The sequence below is a fragment of the Drosophila subpulchrella genome, chromosome 2L (assembly GCF_014743375.2).
Source record: "Drosophila subpulchrella strain 33 F10 #4 breed RU33 chromosome 2L, RU_Dsub_v1.1 Primary Assembly, whole genome shotgun sequence".
NCBI classification, from domain to species: Eukaryota; Metazoa; Arthropoda; class Insecta; order Diptera; family Drosophilidae; genus Drosophila; species Drosophila subpulchrella.
Genome location: NC_050610.1, coordinates 20821482 through 20846854, shown reverse-complemented (window position 1 = coordinate 20846854; position 25373 = coordinate 20821482). Strand labels below are relative to the sequence as shown.

General features: G+C 36.8%; 1 protein-coding gene across 2 annotated transcripts; it reads right to left on the bottom strand.

Moving 5' to 3' along the window:
- Positions 1–1145: 1145 nt before the first annotated feature.
- On the bottom strand, positions 1146–23965 carry LOC119548459 (limbic system-associated membrane protein). Of its 2 annotated transcripts, none has more exons than XM_037855727.1 (12): positions 23766–23965; positions 17487–17695; positions 16443–16540; positions 14242–14387; positions 14126–14187; positions 11281–11439; positions 6767–6895; positions 6554–6691; positions 4979–5131; positions 4854–4907; positions 3872–3964; positions 1146–2541 (listed from the first exon to the last, which is right to left on the bottom strand). In XM_037855727.1, the coding sequence occupies exons 2-12, from the start codon at positions 17605–17607 to the stop codon at positions 2345–2347; spliced, it is 1350 nt and encodes a 449-aa protein (XP_037711655.1). In that variant the 5' UTR covers positions 17608–17695; positions 23766–23965; the 3' UTR covers positions 1146–2344. The 2 variants fall into 2 exon arrangements, with proteins under 2 accessions (XP_037711655.1, XP_037711654.1); XM_037855726.1 differs by having other exon boundaries at positions 23783–23965.
- Positions 23966–25373: the final 1408 nt, after the last annotated feature.

Here is a 25373-nt window from a genome sequence, read left to right as displayed (position 1 = left end):
TTGGGCAATGGCTTCGGTTAACGTTACCCAATCGCCCGTCGGGTAAATGCATATTTACAACACTTTAACCTTGAGATTTATATGGATTATATGCAAAAATGTCTGTCAGATATACCCGTGGGTCATGGCACTCCGCCACTCGGGCAGGAAAAACACCATGTGAGAGAAAAATCCATGAAAATGCACTAAAAAAGGAGCAAACAGCAACTCACGTAAGCCGAATGGTGCTGCGGTTGCACCTGTTTTGGCATGTCTGAAAATTCCTGGAAACAAATGTAATAAAAACTAGCCGTAATACACACGCACACACACACACGCCGGCGAGTCCTTACACTCACACACACACAAACTCACACTCACACTCACACCGACTGGAAAGGGCTTTTATTAGCCTGGGCTTTTTGAAGAGTTTTCCGAGTTTTCCGAGTAGTATTTTCTAATTTTGGCTTTGCTTTGATGGTTCGGTTTTGCGTGCTAGCCAGCACTTAAAGATTTCTTAATGAAAGCAATTTTTTGTTTTATTTGAAATTTGTAGCCGCTTTTAATTTGGTTTTTTTAGTGCCCAGTTAGGTGTATCTGTAATTTATGCTCTCCCTAATACTGTTTGTTGTTTCAAAATAACTTTAAAATCACATAGGTATGGTTGCTCCACAACTCAAGCAATACAACGGCCTCGACTGTAAGATATCCGTTACTCAGCGAAAGGTAGTGCGAGGGAGATGGAGACATGCATGCAGCAAATTGGCTGTTTTCGAGACGGCACACTTTATTTGCTTATAGCTTTTAACTGAATGGTCCAATTTCAACAATTTTTGGGCATATATGTAGGTATGGATAATCAGAATAATCCCATTTACACCTTAACAAAATATTAAAAATATTAAAGCGTTATAGGCGTTGATCCTGATCAATAATATATATACTTTATATGGTCAGAAACGCTTTATACCGTGTTACATACTTTTTACTCTACAAGTAACGTATATAAAAAGTATAGATCTAGTTTTTAAGCATAATAATTATATATATTGTTTTATGATGATTCATTTCTTTGATTAAAACTAAACTTATTTGTTTTTGTTTTTAAAATAGTAACATTTATTGCCTTACCGTTGTGTTACCCAAGTCCCAAAATTTTAAAGACATTTTTTACTTAACACTTTAATGTTAAACCTTTATTTATTTTATAAATATTCCTGTCGATTCGGCAATTCGCTTACACTGTCATGTACATGTGATGCTTACAAATATTCATTAATATTGATATTTGACAAATGTATGTATGTGTATATAATAGCAATGTAAACATAACTGATATAATTTGCTTTTGTAACAATTCAATTTTGTCTGGAAATATACATTTAGCTATATTAAATAGAGCTTTATTCGCATTTAATCGTGAGATTAATTTTCGCATTAAATTTACTGCCTGTATAGTACTTTTTATATTACCTTTAAATAACTGAAATGGATTTCCGTTTTGTCTTTTTTTTTGTTGTTTATTAATATTGATTGTTTGTTGAAATGAAACCAAAAAGTAATCGCATTAAATTTGTTTTAATTTTAGAACGGTGATTAAATTGGTAAAAAGAGTTAAACATTGTTAAACATGTGAAATTTCAGGAGCAATGAAGCGAGGTAAAGAACATCAAATTTAGCTTTTTTAATGGTTAAAGTTTTTGGAAAACACAGCCATTTGCTGAGCTAATTAATACATACTTTGTGTTTATACATTAAAGCTGTTAAGCTTTTGGCGGATATTTATTTCGGTTTGCAGTTTTGCGATATAACTACGTATACCTTAATATTTTTTTTCTAACTCTTGTAAGTATAATTTCTTTTTCGAAGACTTTGAAAACTAAATAAACATAAATGAAAAGGTATTATAACTCCCTATGCCCACAGCTGGTTTATACAAACTCTATATAATACATAACCCCATGCCAACTGCCATTTCTTTACATGCTAGAGTTATACAAAAACCTTGCAATTAGTCTATGTACATGTGCAATCTGCGATATTTTACAAGGTTTGCACTGAAGCCCAAACTAGAACCTTAACTAGAATCCAACAGCGATTGGGAATTAGGAAGCCTAGTTAACTTACTGGCTACAGATGCGCAATGGGCCATGGCTTTGATATATGTTATGCCGCCGTTGACAAACTTTAACTAAAAGCAGCCGCAACGTGCCATAAATCAGCGCCAAGCAGCGTTTGGCATTGACAAACTCAATCATCATTGTGCTGCCACAGACTGTAGATTTTGCTCCAACTGGAGCTCCAGATCCGGCTGCAAGTTCAGATTTAGCGTCGACTCCATGTCCATGTCAACTCGGCGTCTGTGTCAAACATGCGTCAGTGTTTGTGGCGGCAGTGTCATCTGAGTGTGCCTCATCACTCCGCCCGTTGCAAGGACCATGGCCAGGGCCACTGCCATTGGCAGGAGCAGGACGAGCAGACCGCCGAGGTCCTGCCGCCGAGTCCCAGCTGCAGAGGATCCGTAAATGCTGTCGATACTCTCCGCACTCAGACTCAAATCGGCTGTGGGTTGGGGAAATGGAGATGGAGACGGAGACGGAGACACTCGTATGTTAATGGGATGGTTGGGGCACCAGCGGAAATTGGATAAGGCTTTTGAGTGAACTGATTAGCTGGCCAGGTCGGGGAAATAGCTCGCCCTGCGGTGGGTATGAGTCCAAAACCACAGGCACTTTCCAATTTTCAATGCTGGGTTCTTAAATATTTTTTAAATACTTTAAGATCCATGACTACTTTTCACTTACTAATAACAAAAGACGAAATATAGAATTCTTATATTCGCAAACTGGTCTGTGTGAACAGTTGTTACCCTACTTATCTGATAGTCCTTATGACCATTTTGCGCTTGCCTACAATTTTGACTAACTAAATAGATTATTTATAAATTTATGCCTATCTGTAAATGAGTTCTAAAAATGCTGGCATGACTCTTTAAATTACATTCAGTCAATTAAAACTTAAGCAGGTGTCATAATGTCATGGCCCTATAAATAATATTAAAGTTCAAGTCGTTAAAGGCAATTTGTTTTTACAAAACTGATTTCAATCTAAAATAAGTACAAATTATTTTTATAAAATTATTTATTTTTTCAAATTATTTATTATTTAATCAATTTATTTTATTATAAATTATTCAATTTCGAATTATAACATTTTAATTCATACTTATAACTGTAGTAAAACATTTACACAAAATGTCTATTCCTTCATTACTATTTATTTTCCTATAATCGTACTTAAAGTTTTAGTAAAGTAATGCCATCTTTAAAGAGTTATTGGAGCATTGCAACGATCCTTGTTGGTCCTAATTTATTGAGCCTCAAAATAAAGTTCTTCTCTCGCCACTCATTTAATCGATAAAAAAGCAAAGCACTGGGATTTCAACTTTCGGCCACCAACGACCAGGAAAACATTTATTTGATTGTGGCCAAGTATTTACAAATCATTAAATTGCCATAAAGCCAAGCCGAGCGTGTTTATTGATATACAATTATTGCCTGAGAACCAGAGAATAAAGAAAACTTTTACCTGCTACCTGGCCCCAAAAAGTATGCTACGATTTCCCTTCTTTGCTCAGTGGGCCGTCACTCCTCACATTTTCGGTGGTATTTCCTTTCTCCCTTTTTGCAAATTAGTGTGAAAATCTGTTAAACAGTGGGGTAGCTGGGTCCCCTTTTTTTATGGCATTCGTCCCGTCTCAAGTGGCCTGTTAAGCTGGACCCAAACCGCAGGGCAAATGCTTGAAATATGGCCCATAACCCTAATCGGCACGCCGCACTCGCCGCACTTTCTCTCTCTTTCTCGGCTTTCCTTTTTGCCACCGGTCTCTTACCTTTTCTTTTTCCCGGATTTTCCGTATCCTCGCCACTGTGCTCCTGGGCCCTCGCCGGATGATGGGACTCCGAGCCTTTCGTTCGCTTCTTGCCTGTGCAATGAGAAATTATTGAATTGCGGTTAAGTTTATTAGGGGCCTCGCCACCACAGAAGCTCAGTATCTGAGTATCTTTAAATTACTGCCCAAAAAAGGATTTGCATCGCTGAGATGCATATTCATAATAGACCTGTCGCTGTTTGCTGCCTTTCAGTTCCGTACCCCCATCCAAACTTTTAGCTTTGACCTCAACCACAGCAGCTTCCACTTCCCCATCCACTTGTCGTCTGCCTGCCAGGTGAATCCTGATCCGTGGCGTTGACGATTTGAAACGGATTTGCATGGCATATGAATTATTTATGCGTTTTTTTCTCGCCTTCTACTTTTTCGCCCAGCTTTATATTTCCCATGAATCCTGCCCCGCCAAGTTGAGTATTTCCAGCTCATCTTAAATTTATGCCAAGTGGCTATTAAATTTTGCTTTTCTCGCGCTCTGTCTCGCTTATCCTACGTTTTGGTGTTGGGTAACCCCAGTTTTCAAAAGAGGTTCGAAAAGAAGGGTATACGAAGTGAGAAATTTCCTACATCTTAAGAATATATCTTAATAGAGTTGGGAAAACTTCGATAATGGGCATCCTTGTTGCTATCGGAACTATCGAAAATTGTTTATCGTCGAAGAATTTAAATTACATACATATGATAAAAGCTAAGGAAAACAAAAATATTTTTATAATTTAAACTTAGTGCTTAAATATTAATATTTTTATTAAAACAATACCACAACTATATTATTTGCTGACCGATAGTTGAACCAAGCCACAGATATTTGATAAATTTGAAAACCATCGATAAAATCGATAGTGCTATCGCTTGCTTTACCCATCCTAGCTATTTTTATTATTTCTAAGTATTGACGAAATGTTATTACATTTCCTTAACTCACCTTTGTGCCGGGCCTCAAAGTTCTCCACATAGTTGACGGCATTTGGGGGTATTCCTGTTGGTGATGATGGAACCCAACTGAATTCGCAACTCAACTATAATGGGTTGGTTCTTAGAAATACTTACTATACAGCTTAATTGTGCCATCCGTATCGCCAAGGGAATTCTTTGCCACGCATCGATAGGCCCCGAATTCGGCCTGTGTGAGGGGATTTATGTGAAGCCGCATCGAATTGCGATATCCACCCATTTCCGTGACATTTGCAGAGTATTTGCCACCTGAAATGTGCCCCCGTGGCAAGGAAAAGGGAGGTGAGGGTTTGATTTCTGAGTTAATATTTCATTAAAATAATAAACTAATTAATATTTAATTGAAATTTTGCGTTATTTAATAATTAAATGCATGTCACGCGCACATCGACCGTAAGTACGGGCGGGCAAAAGTTTCAACAATGTTGCTGACAGGCATAAATTTATGCACGAACTCATGTCACACCGGAGGCCCGAGTGGGTTGGCTGATTCGGTTTTTCTGGTGTCAATTAAAATCTGCCAGAAACAAAATTGTAAATTAATTTAATTTCCACGTTATGACAACGGCTGCGCATACATACAGCACAACCCCAACTTCAAGCCATTGCATTGCCATCGCATAACCTCTCCTGCCGACATTCGGGAAACCGCAGGACTGTGGTCCTGGCTGGCAAGGATCTCCGTGTTAGTTAGTGCCAGCGCGACTAAATCAGCTAATTAACAACTTTTTTTCGGTGTGTCTGGCACTCGGCGGTCATCAGTTTGTTAGCGAGTCGCATGCTCCGCTGGGAAAGCTGCGAACTTTTCCTCCAAGGGATTGCTCGCAAGTCTGATTTGGCTTCGGGCTTAGTGCTAATGTGCTAATGTGCTCGTCACGGTTTACGACCTTTTAAATGTCCCCCAGCACTCACTGAGTGTCGGGTAATAAAATGACGCTGCTCAATACAAACATGTAGTTTAGTTTATGCTAAGAGATCATTTTTACTTCACAACTAAATACACAGTTGAGTATCTTTTTAAGTATGCTGTAGCATAGTCTATATGAAACTATATATAGAACAATTTACGCTTGGATTTCAGCATTTAAGTCCCTTTTTATTGAAGCAAAGTGATTTTAAATGCTTAAAAATGCTGATTGCATATATTGAGTTACTTTTATGTAGAGATATAAAAAAGATATACACATTTAAGGAAATTTTGGAGCACGTTGTCATTCTGAATCGTACAAATAGAACAATTTACATAAGGAGTCCAACACTTAAATCTCTTTTTTCTTTTTATCAAAATGCTAAATATGACAAAAATAATTAAAAGATAAATTTGTCCTAAGCTCACAATATGTATAAATAAATATGGGCCGAAGGACTTCAGCTTCCAGTGCCCCTTCTTTTTCAAATTTTAATTTTAGTATTATATACTAGCTTTAATTTGTTAAAATAAAATAAAATGATAAATAAATGAATAAATGATCTATGATTTTTTTGGTCCGATTACGCAAGTAAAATAGTTTGGTTTAGAGCATTATCATGAAACCATTATCAAGGAATTTTGGTCTGAATTTTCCATATATAGGTGTATAAGTATACTTAACTACCTAATTATCTAAAATATAGGATTTTTTCTCTTTGCTTACTTTCTGATTTTTTATTTGTAGCTGACAAAAATCTCACCTGGTGGTACAATCTCTCCACGTTCTCTGGTCCAGTAATTAATCGACTTGGGAAAAGCCTCAGACTCGCAGTCCAAAGTAACGCCCTTTCCCTCCACAGCTCCAATCAGTTGGTTTTGTACGGTGATCATCGGTGGGACTACAATGGGATACAATGAAAAGTATTTTTAAGTATATTAAATATATTTAGATACAAGAATTACTTAAAACTTACAGTGCACAATGAGCGTTATCCGTTTGCTCACCGAGGGCGGAACTCCGTTGGAAGCTATACAGAGATAGGCCCCCATATGGTGACGTCTAACGTTCGGAATTATTAGGTCAGTGCCTTCGATGCTCATGACTGAAAATATAATTGAAATATTTATAGAAGCGAAAAGAAATATATATATATATTTTTTTTTTACCTTCCTTTAATTGTTATAGGAAAGTACAGTACAAATTAGTCATGTTTATCAAATTTACTTACAGAGGTAATATTCTTATATCGGTTTATAAATAAACATATAAAATATTATATTGAAATCGAAATATATATAATCTTTGTCCTGCGTAAGCTTCTCATTCTACAACATTTTCTAAAAATTCTTTATATTTCCATTTATTATGTTTTCGCTAAATGCTGAGTATATCAAAAGATTCGTGTCGCACTTCGTTCATTGGCAGTTATACCCTCTTAAAAAGTTATTTGTTGGATAAACGGAAATACTCTGTTGTAATTACCTCCTAACAACAAAAGTATGAGCCAAACTTTTCCATTATTACAGTAGTAATAACATTTTTCTAAGCTCTGGAGCTCTGGTGCTGTGCATTCAACAAAAGTTGAGTGCAACACAACCAAATATATATGTACTAGATGCTGGTGACTTTTTATGGCACTGCTCGACATTTTCGTGTTGCCAACAAAAACATCCTGTTATCATAGTCGAACCGATGTTTGCATTATATAAACGGCATTGAGGCTGGTTTAAGCCGGCAACACCACAGACGACACAGACTGCTGTTTGGGTGCACCGGAACCGGAAGTTCTGGCTAGTTTGCGCTTGATATGGTTAGGTAAAATTGTGGCACATAATAATATGCTGATTTTTCGTTTATTGATTTGGTCCTTTGAGCCAGGGTCCATTTTTAGTTCAACCCAGTCGCTTATTAGCCGAACCCAAAACTGGAGTTTTTTTTTCCTCTGCGGTTCCGAGGGTTCACAGTGCGGTCATTAAACGTAATAGCCACGAAATACGTGTAATTTTGTTTGAGCCCCGCCATGGCATAAAACTTTACTTCTGTTCACCCGATTTCATTTTATTTCACAGCAGCGACGAACACGGAACGAAATAATCAAATTTCAAATGAAACAAACTTTGGTCAGGAAAGCCAAAAGGGGGCTAAAAACAATGGAGAAAAGTGCAAAAGGAATGGGAAATACTCTTTGGTTTAAAAATTCTAAAAATGTTTTTATTCAGAGCAAGATTAAGCACTTTTAAATTTTAAACAAACTTGAGAAAGAACTTAAGAATACTAAATTATAAGAATAGTTTACTGAGATACTGCGAGAATGTGGTCAGTCGTGAAATGGTATTCAACGAGTATTTGTGATTTAATTTTAATCCTTTTAAAATGAAAAAATAAATAGTTATATAATTAAAATTATACAGCATTTAGCCGTGCTGATTTTACATATTATCAACAAATTATTCTTAATTATTTAACAACACTTGATAAGAAAATTTGAATTGCAAGATAAATAGTTTCTATTAGGCTTATCCTAATCCAAGTTTCTCGCATGAAACGCAAACGAATATTTAAAGCCAGAACGTATTCGAATTATACACTCTCCATCACCGACAAACTTTATAGCACCCCCCGACTTCCAATCTTGTCTAGCCCTCTGACTTGCCAAACACAAACACACACGAATGGAGCCGGGGAAATGGAAAATGGGAAATGGGAAAGGGGCAGTGCAGTTAGCCGGACAGGAAGCAGACTCGTTTGGCCGAGAAAGGGCTGAATCGGGTGGCAGCCATTTAAGCCCCGGCGAAAAGGTCATTTTGCGAGCTTTTTGTTCTCTTTATGCTGATTTTTTTGCATCCACTCATTTAGCCGTATGTGTTTTTTTTTCGGTTTTACGTTTGCTGTTTTGGGGCTTTTTAGGTTTTCAGGGGATCTTTTCTGCAGCACCTTTGATTTGAGTCCAGTTAATGTTTTGCTTTCGGTTTTTTTTTAGCCCATGGAACATTTTTGTTATTTCCTTTATAATGTCAATGTATGCTTACTGGAAAGCTTTTTATAAATAAAATGAGGAAATAAGTTTAAAATTGCTACCCCAATAGCTTGTATGCCGAATTTAATTCTAAAAAAAAAAAATGGAATACAGATTATATGTTTTGTGCAGCTTTGGATTAAGTAGTTTATAATAATTTTTTTAAAATTGTGTGCTTAAATGTATTACGGAAAAACATTATGCTTAATACAGAGAAACCATATTTTAATCATCATTTCCAAATTGATAACTTCGATTTAACATATTTAAAAGGTCTTATTATAAATTAGACCAAATGTATACTAGTAAAAATATTCTGCTGTTCACAAGCAAAACAATTTTTAATTTTACTGAAACCTGCTTTTGGGGCCTGCTAATTTTCCAATTTAAGACCTTCGATTTAAAATAATTTATTGTTATTAATATAAATAGTGTTTAAGTTATTTAACCAAATGTATTACTAGTAATACTATTATGTTGTTCACAAACAAACCACTTTTTAATTATATTGAATTCTGTTTTTTGGGCCTGCTAACTTTCCAAATTAAGAACTTCCAATTGGCAACTCCTCTCGACTGGGGAACACTTCAAGGCCAATTAGCAAATCTGGTCTGCTCCGACCGCCAGCTCGCCACCACCAACGATCGCCCCAAACCATTTGCTAATTCTGTCAGTCAGACGTCATCATCATCAACAGCCAAACTGGCAAGCTGGCCAACTGGCAAACTGGCGAACTGGCGAACAGGTGGGGGCCAAGCTCTCGCATGCTGGCCTTACTGCAGTCGGCAGGTGCAGGTGCCATGGGCACGAATTGGGTCCACCCTACACCCAGCGCAACCCATTGCCACCCACCACTCGATAGCCTTGGGCAGGACTCGGCCTAGGGACAGCCTGCAGCTATAACTGCTGATGGGCAACTCGGTTGCCGCTGCCTTTTTGTGTAAAAGTACTCCAAAATGTTGGATGGCAAACCCCATGCAGGCGGTGAAGTCGGCAACAACAGCAACAGCAAAGGTACTTACAAATCAGAGGGGTGGTTGGAAAGAGGGGGTGGCCTTGTTGTACTGCGAGAAACTGAAAAAAAGCTAAAGGCAATTTTTACCAGCAGAAAAACTATCTGAAAAGGTCGAACTAATATGACCCATAAGTAGGTTCAGAGTCAGAACTTCAGACGCAAAATATATTTTGGCAAAAACTCTCGTTCTATGATTTCAACCTTTTTTGGCCATTTGGAGCATATGTACTCCTTTATAGGAGTAAATAAATACAAATATATAAAAATCTGTTTCAGATCCAAAAGGCTACACAAAAACAAATATTTATTATAAACCTCTCACTGAAGATTGTTGATGTTAGGAATCAAAAAGCGATTGAAAATCAAATAGCTATGTAGATTTTAGATATTTTAAATTCAACAAAACTGTTGAAGCTCAACCAGTTAATAGACTTTATGTCTAGAATTTTGGTCAAATATTTGTTTCCAGTGGAAAACAGATCTACGTAATTTATTTATTCTCAGGTTAAGCTACGTTTATTATATAATAATTTACATTTGTACATGTATTCTATATAAAGCTGATATACGTCAGTATTAGTACACTATGTAATATACAGTGGTGCCACATAACCTCAACGCTAATTCGTTTAAAATTTATAAGTTATTGTTCTACAATAGCAAAAAAAATTTTTCTATTCAACTTTGAATGAATCTGCTCTATTGTCCTGGCTCTCACATTTTTAAAATAATTATTTTTCTTCTTTTCAAATTAATTCCTCATCTGTCCTTGTTTAAAGAAAACCCTGGAATCAGTATTCATGCGGACAACCAAACGAATACAACCTTTTCTGTGTTAGTAAAATCAAAAAGGAATATTCCAAGATTTATATATTACATGTCATTTAATTTTATGCAGGTGTGTTTTTTATTTTAAAACGTCAATTTATATATATAACAATAAAGGGAGTTAGCTTTGGCAAGCCGAAATCTTTATACCCTTAAAGTTATATAAACAGTCAATGTTAGTAACACAATTTTTCATTTTTAAGGTTTGCTTCCAGCTTCAGGAATATTAAACATATTTTACAATTTGATTTTCTTTTGATCCTAAATCTAAAATTTATCTTGACATTCTGAAATATTAAAAAATTGTATATCTCAGAGGACAAGAAAAAACGATACAAATCAAGGAAGACATCATTTTTGTCCTACTAGCTTGCCAATATATTCCGATCGCACAAATAAAATACGAAGCTCTGAAATATTAAAAAATAGATATTCTGAAGAGTATCAGACAATATGTCAAAAGTCACCGAACATATCATTTTTTCCATTTTTTCCACTAAGCCTCGGAAACAAGTATTTTTTTTACAGAGAAAACATTACCCCATTTTTAAAATTTCCTCCCAAAGAGTAGACTTAAATTATTGGCAGTGCTCTGCACTCGTTCAGCACAATGTGGGCCTCGACTTACCCTCTTCTCCGCTGGCCAGCTCGATGGGCACTCCACTTTCACGTCGCCATGTAATTGTCGGCTCTGGCGAACCGGTAGCGGCGCATTTGAGCGTCACGTTACTGCCCTCGCGAACGACCATGTCCGTGCTCGTAGGATAATCTAGGATATCCGGCGGTACTGCAGCCAGGAACAGCAGCAGCAGCAGCAGCAGCAGCACCATTCAGCCATCGGTTTGCCATCGAGGTCGCCAGACGTTTGTCGTGGTTAGATAATATTTATAACAAACATTGCAAAAATAATGCAATCCACATGTAAAGAGAAAAATAAGAGATGGGGGAATTTAAAAATGAACTGCCATTATTTTAAATAATTTAAATTTGTGATTCTTCATTTAAATAATTAGCTCGGATTGTTCGGATGGCAGGTCCTTTGGGTGGCCAGAGGCAGTGATTCATTCGCGTCCGCCACCAACGGATATTCCCGCCTGCACTCGACCCTCTGGCGATATGGGCAGTCCCCACTCCTCGCATTTGGCTTTGTTTTAAGGACAAACTTTTCACATGTCCCGAAACACACAAATTATTACAACCGTCGCTGCGGTAAGGACAGCGGACAACGGACGGCGGACAACGGACAACGGACAACGGACAACGGACAACGGACAGAAAAGCGGACGGACACCCACAGCGGAAAACCTATGAACCGTGAAAACGTAATAATACCAGGACGAGGGCTGGTCCCTGGATTGTATGCATATAATATCCCGCAATTATGTGGTCGGTAAATGACCAAAAAATGTGCTGGTGTTGACAAACAGCTTGTTAAGCCCGCCAGCGAGTGAGTCAGTCGGTGTGCTGGCCGTTGACCACTGGATGGTCATTAAGTGGCCAAGGTTAGCCTGGGAGCGGGAAAATTGCAGCCCTAGAAATTGTACAGGACTGGTGGTGGTGGTGGTTCTGGGATCTCGAAATCCTTACTGAGCGGTTGGAAAACAAGGTGGGTCCCAGGTAAGTGAAACCGGCGTTGTTGGTCTACTTTAAGATGGTATGCACGATTTGAATGGTTTAACTTTCAGTTGGAAAAAGACTGAAATTTGTGTATATTTGGATATGAATATTTTATCTGCTTAAATTTCCCAAAAGCCGGTAGCCAGTAGTCCTATGTGCACATCCTGAATGCGTGCACGTGGATGTGTGGAAAGAATACGGTGGACAAGAGGGGGGAGCCATTGGAAATCCAAAAAGGTGAGAGCTGTGCCGCTTCCGCCACGGTTTGTCGTCGACTATTTAACTGCACTCGGTCACGAAAATCATCAGCGACCACCGTCCACAATCCACCCTCCACTTGTTCGAAACTCGAACGTTTCCGTGGCCGATTTCCCGGCTCCTCTGGATTTTCCCTCGCAACCATTTCAAGCGGGTTACAGTGGTGTCAGTACTGCGGGAACTTTAAAAAAATTCCTGGTCTAATCAAACACTATAAAAGAATGCTTTCTTTTGTATAATTTAAAATGATTGCATTTATCTGTTTTATACTAAAATATATTTATAATATTTATATTAAAATATTCTTTTTATTTGCTAAGATTTTGAAAAGTAAAAAAAAAATTGTGACTTTGTGCGGATTTAATTTTACTATCAGTATTATGATAATATGATATATTATGGCCATATGGCACTAGCTTTAGTTTCCACCAACAGACTGGATTAATTTAAAGACCTATAATGGATTTTTAAAATTTTAAAAAAGTGCTGACCCTTGAATATGTCCGAATTTATTTTTACCAACATTATTAACATAGGTTATGGCCATATGACACTAGCTTAAATTTCCATTAACAGACTGAATTTATTTTAAGAAGCTATAGCAACCCATAGCATATCTTGTTCTGTATGTATGTATGTATATCTTGTTCTGTATGTATGTTCTGATTGAATGTATAAATACCTCTATTTTCTATAGCCTGCATGACTTTTTTAAGTAAATCCGTTCAGTTAGTAGAAACTTAAGTGTTATATTTCCAAAGGGACCTGAATACTTATTTATTTTAAAATGTTGCCAATTTTGATTTCTAAAATTTCCAATTCTATTTTTATTTTTGTTCCACTACTACTGATATTTATTAGATTTTTATATTTTTTGGTTGTTAAAGTTTTCCCTATTCAATGCACTTTGGCCCACTGTACACCGCCCGCTGATTATCCAGTGCAAATACACACAGTTGATTATACTTTTTCGTGTTTGCCGGTGAATGCCGCGCCGACTGCAATGGTGGCTAAAATATTTAGCGCTTTGATTTAGATTTGCCAGCGAGAGGTATTTAGGCAGTTGAGTGGGTTTGGCTGCGAGGGGGGATACGTCGGAATGGGGGCAAGCCCGACCGCAAATGGACAGCCCAAATGTGCCCGGTGAACACTTCATAGGCCGGGAGTATTTCTTACGATGCCTCTCGCCGCCGCCGCGTTGCCGTTTTAATTCAAAATCAACAATTTCTGCGGTTCAGTGGACGGTTAAACATGTTTAAGCACTCGCAATGGAAAGTCGCCTATGGGGAACTGGGGAACTCTGTTTGCAGAGTTGCTGGGTCCCCGAGTTCCTGGTTTCCTGGTTCCCTGGCTCCCTGGGTCCTCGCATATTAGCCAGCGGTACTTAATAAGCCTCGGACTCCCATACTCGGCCAACGTTTTGTTCTGCTTATTTCTTCTTTTTGCATTTAATTTTTTAATATTTCTGTTTCGCGAAATACGGTTCGAACAATGGGTGAACCAGTCCCGGCAACGAGGCGTATGATTGTTTGGCCACCGAAACGTAATGAGCAAAAAATAAACCTCTGGCAATTTGGCCCACCCCCCTCACAACTTACCCACAACATCAAGGTAGCCCATTTGGCTTTTCATTGGGTCCGTGTTGATTTGGCACATGTACCTGAAATATTCCCAATTATCATGACGAATCGGTGAATTCACTTAATGTACGTACCATCCTTTGTCCGACTCTTTAATGTCCTTAATGCGCATTGTCCAGGTTTTGTGTTCAGAGTTCGCGATGCCAATGCGTTGGTTTTTCGTTATAACATGATTTTGTATAGTCAGGATTGTTTGGGTGTCGACCCGCAGCCACGCCACCTGTTATAAAGAAGATTGGGTAATTTAAAAACTGAAAACGGTTCCTGAAAAGTTGTAAGCTGCATCTGCAAATACAATATTTTTAAGCCAGTGTTTATCTTTACAGGGGTTGCTATAAAATTAATGTTTATTGAACACAAATCTTTGTAAATTTCATATCAATTTAATACTGTTAATATAAAAAAGCTCGATATTACAAGTTATATAAAACATTATTATATAAAGTTGACTATTAATTATTGGTTTGATATGAGTGATTCTTTGTGAATCGTATCGAGATTTTCTTTATGGTCTCAAAAAGGTTTCACATTTTTATCACGATATTATACCACTTGTATAGGATTTAAAAAAAAATAAAAAAAATAATCTATTTAACAGAAGCAAAGATATGGCGATGCCTTTTTTTAATTTAAGGATAACTTTAAACTATGTACATGGTTTATAAACAAAATTCTCCTTTATTATTATTTTTGCCAACCTTTCAGATAAAAATATATATATATCCTTTTGACTCACATAAGAAAAAAGAAGCAATACTAAACATTACTTTCTAAAGATAAACTAACATTTTTGCGATACACAAATAGAAATGGAAATATTCTTTCGTAATATTAAATTGATATTGATCTTATTTTTTGTGTCTATGTAGAAAATAATTCTTTATGTTAATTAGTTAACTAATTTTTAAAGTGTAGAGACTCTTTGAGGCAGAGCTGAGCGCATATAAAACATATTATATCATGATTTTTGAAACATTTCTGCATGATGTCTGTTTATTGAAATATATATAATATAAATTCCCAACTGTTATCACATTCCTAGATTTTCGTCATCATGAATCCCACTACCAAATTGAACATAACGAGCATGCAACGCTGTTCAATTATACACAAAAAATCTATTCCCAGAACTATTCAAGAAATTTGTACCCACACGCACACACTGGCCAAACAGTTCCATGGAGGAGCTCGTAATTGTACAATTACCCAGGTAAATTATTATGCGATAAAGCACGCAGCTTGTAAGCTAAAAAGCTGAAATATTTTGAATATGGGTGAGGGGAAGTCCAACCCTTTACTCCGTCGACCTTTGCATGTGAAAATGAGGAATCACAGCTGGGCCCTTTCCATTCCATTTGACCCCGTCGACATGTCAACACGTGAAGCTATTTGACTTATTTGTGAAAGCGCATATTTAAGTATGCACATAAATAAATAAAATACTGGCTAATATCCAGACGTCTCAATCGAAGGCTAATGAATTATTTTCGATTAAACTGAATTTTGGGTTTGTTTTGGGTCCCAGCAGGCTGTCAGCATAAAGTAAGTAATTACACCCAAGTGCCTGCTCAATTATCTTTGAGCGGAACATTGCTTAATTGTGCACGGCACTGAATTGGGGGGTGTGCAAGTCCCCTTCTATATACCCAGCTATCCCATAGCTCTCCCCCAAACAGACCCGGATCCGGAACTGGGTTTGCCAACCCCGACAAAGCTTTTCACTTCAATGGAGATCTACCTGCCGGAGAGCCCTGGATACAAGGATATAGGGATACAGATACACAGATACAGATACACTTGCTCCCCCAAACGAGACAAACGAATGCAAATGCAAACACAAATAAAAGCAGGAAACACTGGGGGAAGGACTTGGATGAGGACCAGGACTCGCTTAACACGTCCTCATTCATATTTCAATTACTTTTTATGTGATTTTCGCTTTTGTCATCCAGTAAGCCCCGGCATATCCCTATTTATGTTTTTATTTTCACTTTCATTCCGACTGCCATTCAACTCTTGTTGCCCGCTTTTGGGTGTCGAGATTTGGTCTTTGAGATTACACGCCCCGTGTCCGGGGATGGTGAAATGTTAATGAATATTAATGCGGCCGGTTTCGGTTTTGTGGCTGCTTATTGAGTGTGTAATTGAGCCCACGGCTGGCAGCGAAGAGGATGTTTTGGGGTAGATATGTATGGCGGAAGCACTGCCAAGCTGATTTGCTAATTTAAGTTCGGTTATCAACGGATTGCCCTGCCCCACATCCCCAAAAACTCACCTTGTACGGACCCAGGTCCTGAACGACGCATGTGAGGAAGGCATCACGTCCCACGGGCGCTGTCATATTCACAATTGGAGAACTAAATTTGGGATCAACTGCAATAAAGTCAAGGGATATATGCGAAGTGAGAGGGTGTGGCCATGCTTGATTGGCAAATAATTGGAATATAATGCAAATTGATAGCTTAAATAGTGATTTGGCAGACCAAACATTTGGTTAGGGTGTTTCCATATAACTATTTTCTGGTTATCCCAAAATGTCGGTCAGCGCGGTTTGCCGAAACTAAACCTTTGTGACTAAATAAAAACAAAAAGTAAATTACTAAACTAGACTAATTTAAAAGGTTTATTTTACATACAACAATGTGAAGTTAATACGTACATTATTTAGTCAGAAAATACTCAATTCGTTTTAAAAATAACTTGACAATTTTATTTAATAAATTTTAGTTATAATTAATTTATTTAAATTAATTTTACATTAAATATCCGGCAGTTTACCATAGTACCAAAATTCCTTTTATAATAATTATTATTGTTAATGTCTAGACCTTTTTTCAAAAGAACTTGACAATTTAATATGATTAATTTAATGTAAGTAGAAATTTAACATTTTTATAAATAAATCAGTATATTTAAAATTAAATTTCCGGCAGTTTATCATATTACCAAAATTTCTATTATAATAATTATTATGGCAAATGTCTAGAGCTTTTGTAAAACACACAAAAAACCAATAAAAAAAGAAAAAATCAATTAAATTTATTACATATAAAACCCTTTGACTTGTTTAGGAAGTCTTTGAAAAGTCTACATCTTGAAATTCGATTACTATATCATAAATGTCAAAAATATATTATGTAATATATTATTTTAAGTGCAAATTTATTTTTAATTTAACCGAATTAGGACTTTCTCTTAGGGAATTATCAAAATACAAATATCTCCCCGATAACACACCACAAGCTGCTGTTATAGGCCATTTCATTAGGTTTTGCGTTCCCCAATCGCTCTTCATTCAAGCTCCATTAAATTGACTTACCGATTACTTCAGCTGGCACCTCCACTCTCTGGGGATTGCATTGCTGACCCATCAGGATTAGGAGGAGTATTACATTTATCGCACATGCTTGGGCACGGTATTGAGTAGAGTTTGTTTGCATTTTGGATATGTTTGTTTCACTTTCTTTGATTGAGTTTGTTAGTGACCGGAAACCATTGAGTTATCTTAAGGGATAATCACTTGTAGAGCTGTTTGAAAGAAATCAGGTTAGACAGGGCCAGAGTTTTTCTATCAATTTTGCTTATAATATAAACTATGTACTACAAAGTATAAACTTTAATTTAAGCAATTATTGATTAATGGCAAGACTATATTGGTATTTCCATATAAGGACTTGCTTTGGAATCACCAAGCATTTATAGTAAATTATAATTATTGAATCCTTATGAATATTAACATGTATATTTTGAACTCCTGTTCTTATTATGTCAGGTATCAAGAACTCATAAAAAACTACATTTGCGTAAATGGGGTGTAAAACACAAACAAGGTCTCCAATTTCTGCTCTTCCACTTTCAGATAATCCCCACCAGCACCTGTAACCCCTGGAAATTATGGCGATGGGTTGAGTGGGCAATATCCGCGCGCCTCGTAATTGGCAGTCATTAGCGCGCCTCTAATGGCATCAACTTCTGGCCATTGCTGCTGCTATTTATGCGTGTAAACACAGGCAACAGGGCAAAGTTCAACAAAAAAAGTACTTGAAAACAGAATCAAAACTACGAAACAATGGCAAACAATAATCGCGATGCCGGTCGAAAAATACGCCAAATTAAAAAGTTTCAAGTTTAAAGCAGAGAGCCGTAGGGCCAACGTCCTTCCTCTCCGGACGTATCCTTCCGTATCCTTCTATATCCTTCAGTACTTTCGCCATTCGAATCGAGGCGAACTCAACATATATTTTCCTTCTCCACGCTCTCGGCTTATTTTGCGTGTTTCGGCTGTGTAAATTCTGCAGGCGAACAGCTGCCAGAAATTAACTACCAAGCGGCAACTATCTTCTGGCCAAAAGGTGTTGCATGCTCTGCCTCTCTGCTCATTTCATTTTGGCCCGGCTCACATCGTTTTGTTTCACGGCTTTTAAACGTGGCCGGCGGGGCAAAACTGTTTACGGAACGGAAATGAAATGTTTCGCTGGCAGCCGCATCGCAGTGAGCTCGTAAATAAAGCATCAAATCGGGCATGTGCATCCTTGCGAACCTCTGGTGGGTCTGAAATAGTTGTGCTTTATGCCGGAGTTGAGTTAAGTTCACCTCCTGAGTGACATGGGCGACAAAACTTGTGCGGGCCAAGGCTCGCCAATGCAGTTGTAATCAGCATTTGGCGATCAGGGTTTATTGGGTCATGAATGGCAGGGTTTTTGCTCAACAAATGGGTCTGGACACTTACTATAATTCTTATCAATTTTTGCCTAGTTAAATGATCCCTAAAATCTAAATGTATCTTAATATTATTGAAGTCAAATCAAACAATTTTCGTTTCACTATGCATCTGTTCACATGAACATACTTTATTTATCCAGAATTTCAAATAAAATTGAAAAGGAATATTATTTTTATTTAACCAGCAAAAATACAACACGAATTAAAAGTCTAGTGAAAACCAACCATTTGTATTAGCTTACATTTTTTTTTAAATTTTTTTGTTAATTTGTTTTTAGAATATTGATGTGCTTTTTATTTAGCAATATACTGTACTTATATGCAGTAGCTTCCTTGTTTAATAATTCCAAATGGTTACACACTGGGCAGTTCAGCAAAAAAAGAACTTGAAAATGGAGAATATATGTTAGGTTTTTATAAATTTGAAATTTCCAGTCTTATTCAAATAAATCCCGTTTAGCTTTGTTATTTGATAATGACAAGTGTGGTTGTTCTTTTTTTAACTCTCTTCTCAAACTCAATAGTTTCTACGATTTATATATAGCTGCAGCCTTAAATGTAGCGATTACACTAAGAACATATTCTTAGGAACTATCTATTTATTCATTTATTTCGCACTAAAGAAACTTTCCCTGTCTTCAGTTAATATTGATCCACTGATGAACCTAAACTTTGCCTACAAACTATTTTTATATAAAGCTTAGAACGGCAGCTGGCCCAAAAATAAAAAAAGAGTCAAACTCAGATATCAATATCTTTCAAATTCCGCCCTTATGATTGGGGAACCTTGATTAACTTTCCAGCTGTCTCGGCCATGAGGCTCTGGCTCTACATGCAAACGAACTTTGGCTTGGAAAAATAAAAGCCTACTTTCTGGCGCCCGCAAACTGACAGGAACCATTTTAAACTGACATTTCATTAAAATTCCTTGTCCCCCCTCCCTTTGAGTTCGTATTGATTTTTTCATAATTTAGCGCAATTGAAAGCAAAGTTGCCGGCATGTGTGGTATGTGTCCTTTGTCATACATACGGACACACACAGCCATTTAAATCCGCATTGCATGCCCAGAAAAGTAGACTACAAAAGACAACTGGCAAGCGACAGCACTGCAAATGGTTAAGGGGGCGGGGAATGGGCCAGGAACGGCGGTAGGCACTAAAAATGTCTAGCAAATGGGCATGGCAATATTATTAATAATTTAGAGCATGCGGGCCATGTCAGGAGTCGAAGTCAGGGGCAGGGGCAGAGATACGGACAGGGATACGGACAAGAATACGGACAGGTGATGGCTGGGCCTTCAGACCCATAGCCTGACCACAAACCGAAGCCATATCGAGGCGAGTGTGTCGAAAGTCGCTCTTTGCATTGACTATGATCATTGCTAATCAAACATTGATAATCAAAAACGATCATGGGGTAAAGTGTCAACAAAAGCTGAGGGAAGTAAAATTATAATTAAGAAGGTGCACATTTATATTAATGCATATTACATTATTAACTAGATAACATTTGCTTAATAATAGAATTCATTTGTTTTAAAAACAGTTTTTGTTTGTGTAAATAATAGAACATAAGAATTCCAAACAACTTCCAACCGATGAGATTACTGTGTAGCCCCATATTAAGTGAAATTACATCTAATGCAAAATTCAAATGTTCGTCGTCACTATAATTTTGAGTTTTGCTCAGACTATCTACATATAACAACAATTAACTTACGTTAAGGTTTTTTAATTTTAAATATTAAACACTTTTTGAGCACCGTAAAAAAATTTGAATATGATAACAAATATTTGACTAACACATAAAACCTTTTCTACTTTCGATAATTTTTCCATAAACATGTATTAGATTAGATTAAATTAGAATTCTAAATGTCCCAAATAAAATGTCTTGGGGTTTTCCCATGCTGAATACACATTCACGTTTTTTATTGACAAGATTCCGGGAAACTAATTTTAGGATGATCAATTTCAGAAACTGCCAGGGAGTATCAAATTTCTAATAGACGGGCAATTGGTGCTTAAATTTAATTATAACAAATGATATTTTTGCTTTCCAAAAAACATTAAAGGTAATTTATTTTGCATTGTATTTCATAATTTTGCAAATATTAAAATTTGTATTGTGGATTAGGCAAATTGTTTTGTGGTTTTTCTAGCTAATACTTGTCAAACAAGCAAAACACTGACGATAAATTTGTAGTACAACATCTTTATAGAAATGCTTATCCTAAAATCTTCAACAGATCGTTTAAGTGCTTAAATTTATAGAAAACTTTATTATGTACTTAAGCTCCAATTTGCTTTACATAGTCAAAGTCTTCCTGGCTCAACTTTATTTATGACAAATAATAAGAGGTACTCATGGCAACTTTGTGGCGTCCGAGTCATATATTATTTTTATGGTTTCGGTCATGCACAGGGCCCTTCTCCCCGAAGCTCCAATGTGTATAATCAGCTGCTGAATTATAGCAAATTTTTAGCACCCAAACTGCCCCAGCTATTTGTATTGTGGGTCGTAATAGATTTTTTCTATAATATAACAATGAAAAAAAATGTATGACACTAAAAATTGAAATGCAAACGCCAAGACTCTTAAGGTATTCACTAAAGACACTAAATTCAATTTTCAAGGCAAATATTAATGTAGAAAAAGGATTTTCTTTAAAATAGCAATGATGAAAAAAGTGTGCCCATATAAAAGTAAAATGCATACGCCAAACCTCCTAAGCTATACAGTTTACAGCCTACATTCAAATTCCACGGCACATATTTATTAATCAGCTGCTAAAATATAACAAATTTTCAACACCCAGCTTTTTGTATTGTGTGGCGTTATGTTTTTTTTCCTTAAAATAACAATGATGAAAAAAGTGTGCCCATATAAAAGTAAAATGCATATGCCAAATCTCTTAATCTATCCAGTATACAGCCTACATTCAATTTCCAGGGCACATATTTATTAATCAACTGCTTAGATATAGCAAATTTTCAAGACCCAAATTTGTTATTTCCTTAAAATAACAATGATGCAAAAAGTGTGCCCGTATATAAAAGTACAACGAATACGCCAAACCTCTTAGGCTACACACTAACAACCTAAATTCAATTTCACAGGCAAATATTAATTAACACGTGATAAATTTCCACCTCTATCGCGATGCCACTTCGACATTTTTCAAACTTATTTGCCGTCTAGCTTTCCATTTTTTAATCCAGCCGAGAAGGGGAAAGCCCAGCTAACGGACCCTGCATAAAATTTGCATAACTCAAACTGTTCAGCTGACGGCGCCTTGAGGTAAGCAGAATTTCGCTCGAATTTTCAGAATTTTCTCCTCCTTTTTTCCAGCACGGAAGTTGATTATTATCGCTTGTTATTAACAACAGCAACAACAATGGCTCCTAACATGCTGGCCATTATGTCAAGCTGACGAGGAAGGGTTTCGCCAAACAATTTGAAATTGGAATCCCCAAAGAAGAACTATTTTTATGGGCAATTTGCAATTGATATTTTCGGTTGGTTGGGGGTTGTGTGTATTTGGATTAAGGGATTTAAGTCGAGCAGACTTAAGTCAACATGTTTTAATTTCCATAATATATTTTCGACCATCACCTGCACACACCATTTGGTTTTTGGCCCAACTGAAATCACAATCAAGCAGATAACAACTGATCAGAAATTATATGTAAAATGCAAATGATAGAGAAACGCCATAAATCGAAAACAGACCGTCCTGCGGGAAATTACTGGGTGATGGTTAGGGGTTGTATTATATATCCGGGGCATGGCGAAATCGCTGCAACATATTTGCAACAAATGGGCAACAGACAGCGGATTTGCATGGGGCAAAAGGACAGGCGTTTGCCCTGGGCTTTATGGATATCAATGAACTTTAAATTACAGCCGGGCAGCCGTGAAACATAAAATATGCAATTGTTTGGCGGGCCTAAACCGGTGCACTCCTGTCCGCCACTCGAACCCGCAATAAACAGCATGGAGTGCCGGCCCAGACACATTTGTAGGCAAATTTCAGCATACACATTCGGCAACATCAGCCACACGCATTGCAGTTAGAAAAGCAAAAAGCAAAAGCAGGAAAGCAGAAAAGCATGGGCAAAAAGCAAATCATGTGACGACCATTGACCGCCGAGGGTGGCTCAATTGTTGTTGCTTCATAAATAACTTGGCTTTTGTTTTTATTTTAAATATAATTACAGTGAACACGCAGCTAACGTCAAATGTCGCCAAAGTCGCGGCTAAATTGCCAACAAGCGGCTAAAAACGCGCGCAACTTGGCACGCGAGCGATTTCAACTTGTTGTTGATCTAACCGAAAATTCTGTCGAATTGTTTTTGAATTCTTTTGGAGGATAATATCGCAAAGAGAGATTGGAAAATGATTTGGGTAACTTATTGTGGTTGTATGTCATTTTTTAGAAATGGGTTTTAAAGAAACACTTAGACTTTTTTTGATACTTAAGCTGATAAACAGGGTTTTCTAGATAACATTATTTTGATCTTGGTTGTATGTAATGTTTTAGATCTAGTTTTTAAAAAAACACTGAGACTTTTTTTGATACTTAAGCTGATAAACATTGTTTTCTAGATATATTTATACTAATTTTGGTAGTATGTAATTTTTAAAAAATATTTTTTAAAGAAACACTGAGACTTTCTTTGATACTTAAACTGATAAACAAGGTTTTCTAGATATCTTTATAATCATTTTGATTGTATGTAATATTTTAGTAATAGTTTTTAAAAAAAACTGAGACTTATTTAGATACTTAAGCTGATAATTCTCATCCCTATACAAAGCATTTTAAAAACAATCTAGTCTAAAGTAATTTTTCTTAATTTTCTGTAAATTGACCTAGAGCAATAACCAACTTTTAAGGAGAATTTAGCTCAGCACTCGAAACACTCATGTTTTAGCATCATATTTATTCACTTGCAGCACGAATGCAACACTTGGCGGCAAAACACTCGCGATTCAGTTCAGGTTTCAGAATATTCTGGATGTTTTTTTCTGACCAGGATCGAAGGACCCCAAGTGAACCGCACGAACCGAAAGTCGTCGAAGTACTGAGGCCACCGAAAACGAGGCGACTAAAGTCGCGTGCGACTGAATGCGACTGAACGCGATTGCCGAGCGATTCCGAAGATGCTCCTTTGGCGAATCGTCGTTGTTTTTGGGTGGGCGGGGGTGGGCGCCCCTGTGGGTGGTTGGTGTTTTTTAGTGGGCGGCCGGGGGGTGGGTGGTCTGCGTTCTCGCGAACGAATCAGACAACTGTGATTTTTGTTGTTGCTGGGCCACATTTTATTTTGCTTTTTGTTGGCGGGCGCTTTTCACTTCGTTTTGCTTCTTTTTTTCTAACTTCTGTGTGTGTGTGTGGGCTGCCCAATGGGGGGTGTGCTTGGCAAACTCACCACGATTGAAGCGCTCTCGGCGCTCGATTGAAAGCCAATTGAAACGGATTGAAAGCGATTGAAACGGATTGAAGCACTGGGAAATTCTCTCTGCATACTTTTGGCATTTATGAATGAATTCTGTGGCGTAGAAAAGGGTCAACTTTATTGGGTGGGGGTAATAGAGGGGGTGGGTCAATAGAGGGGGTGGGTTAATGGAGGGGGTGGGGCTGTGGGTGGTAATAGTAGGTAACTGCGTGCGTTGGAAAAACGAATTGTCATTGGTCTTGGCCTTCGATTATTGCAGATTATCACATAATTTAATCCGATGAAGATTCTTTGAAATGTTTACATTCTTGGTTTTAGACGGGGAAAAAGAAGCTGAGGTCAAAAATCTGCCTTACTCCTTGACATCTCTTTTAAGCAAATTAAAATTTGCCAGTTAGTCTACTTTAAAACCTGGAGACCCATGACAAAAGCTTCTATTTAATTTTTTCGCATAAAGCAATTATTTTAAAAAAACGTATTTTCACATAAATGTATATCTGTAGTAAAATAAACTTATATTTCAAACGATTAATTATGTATTTTCCACTTTACAAAAAAAAAAGTTTGTAAGAATTAACAGAGGAAATAGATTACAAAGATAGATAGATAGAGCTAAATTATATTGAAATGGTTGTTATCAACAACAAAACATTAAATTCTAAGCGAATATTTTTTAAACAAAAATGTGTTTTTTAATTATTAATTACATTTAAGATTAAAAAAAAAATAATATGTTGAGACCACCAAAGTTTGTTTGAATTTAAATAAAGCAAATGATTTTTGCTTTCCAATAAACACTATACGTAATTTATTTTGCATTGTATTTCATAATTTAGCAAATATTAATAATTAAAATTTGTACTGTGGTTTGTTCGGATTTTTAGTTATAAACATTGCCAAATAAAATCGTTTTCACTAGTAAGCAACAAGTTTATTTTATTAATTTAGCATAAAAGGAGATTTAAAAACCATTAATATTAATTTTTTATACGCTTTCTTCCTTATTCATAAGTAACTTTTGGAT

Excerpts from the sequence above, each read along its gene's own strand:
- LOC119548459 (XM_037855727.1), bottom strand. The coding sequence starts at position 17,607 with ATGCAAACAAACTCTACTCAATACCGTGCCCAAGCATGTGCGATAAAT. Across the intron at positions 5,132-6,553 it reads TGGAGAGATTGTACCACCAG|GTGGCAAATACTCTGCAAAT; the intron begins GTGAGATTTTTG and ends GGCACATTTCAG. Across the intron at positions 2,542-3,871 it reads AAATCCGGGAAAAAGAAAAG|CCGATTTGAGTCTGAGTGCG; the intron begins GTAAGAGACCGG and ends CCCAACCCACAG.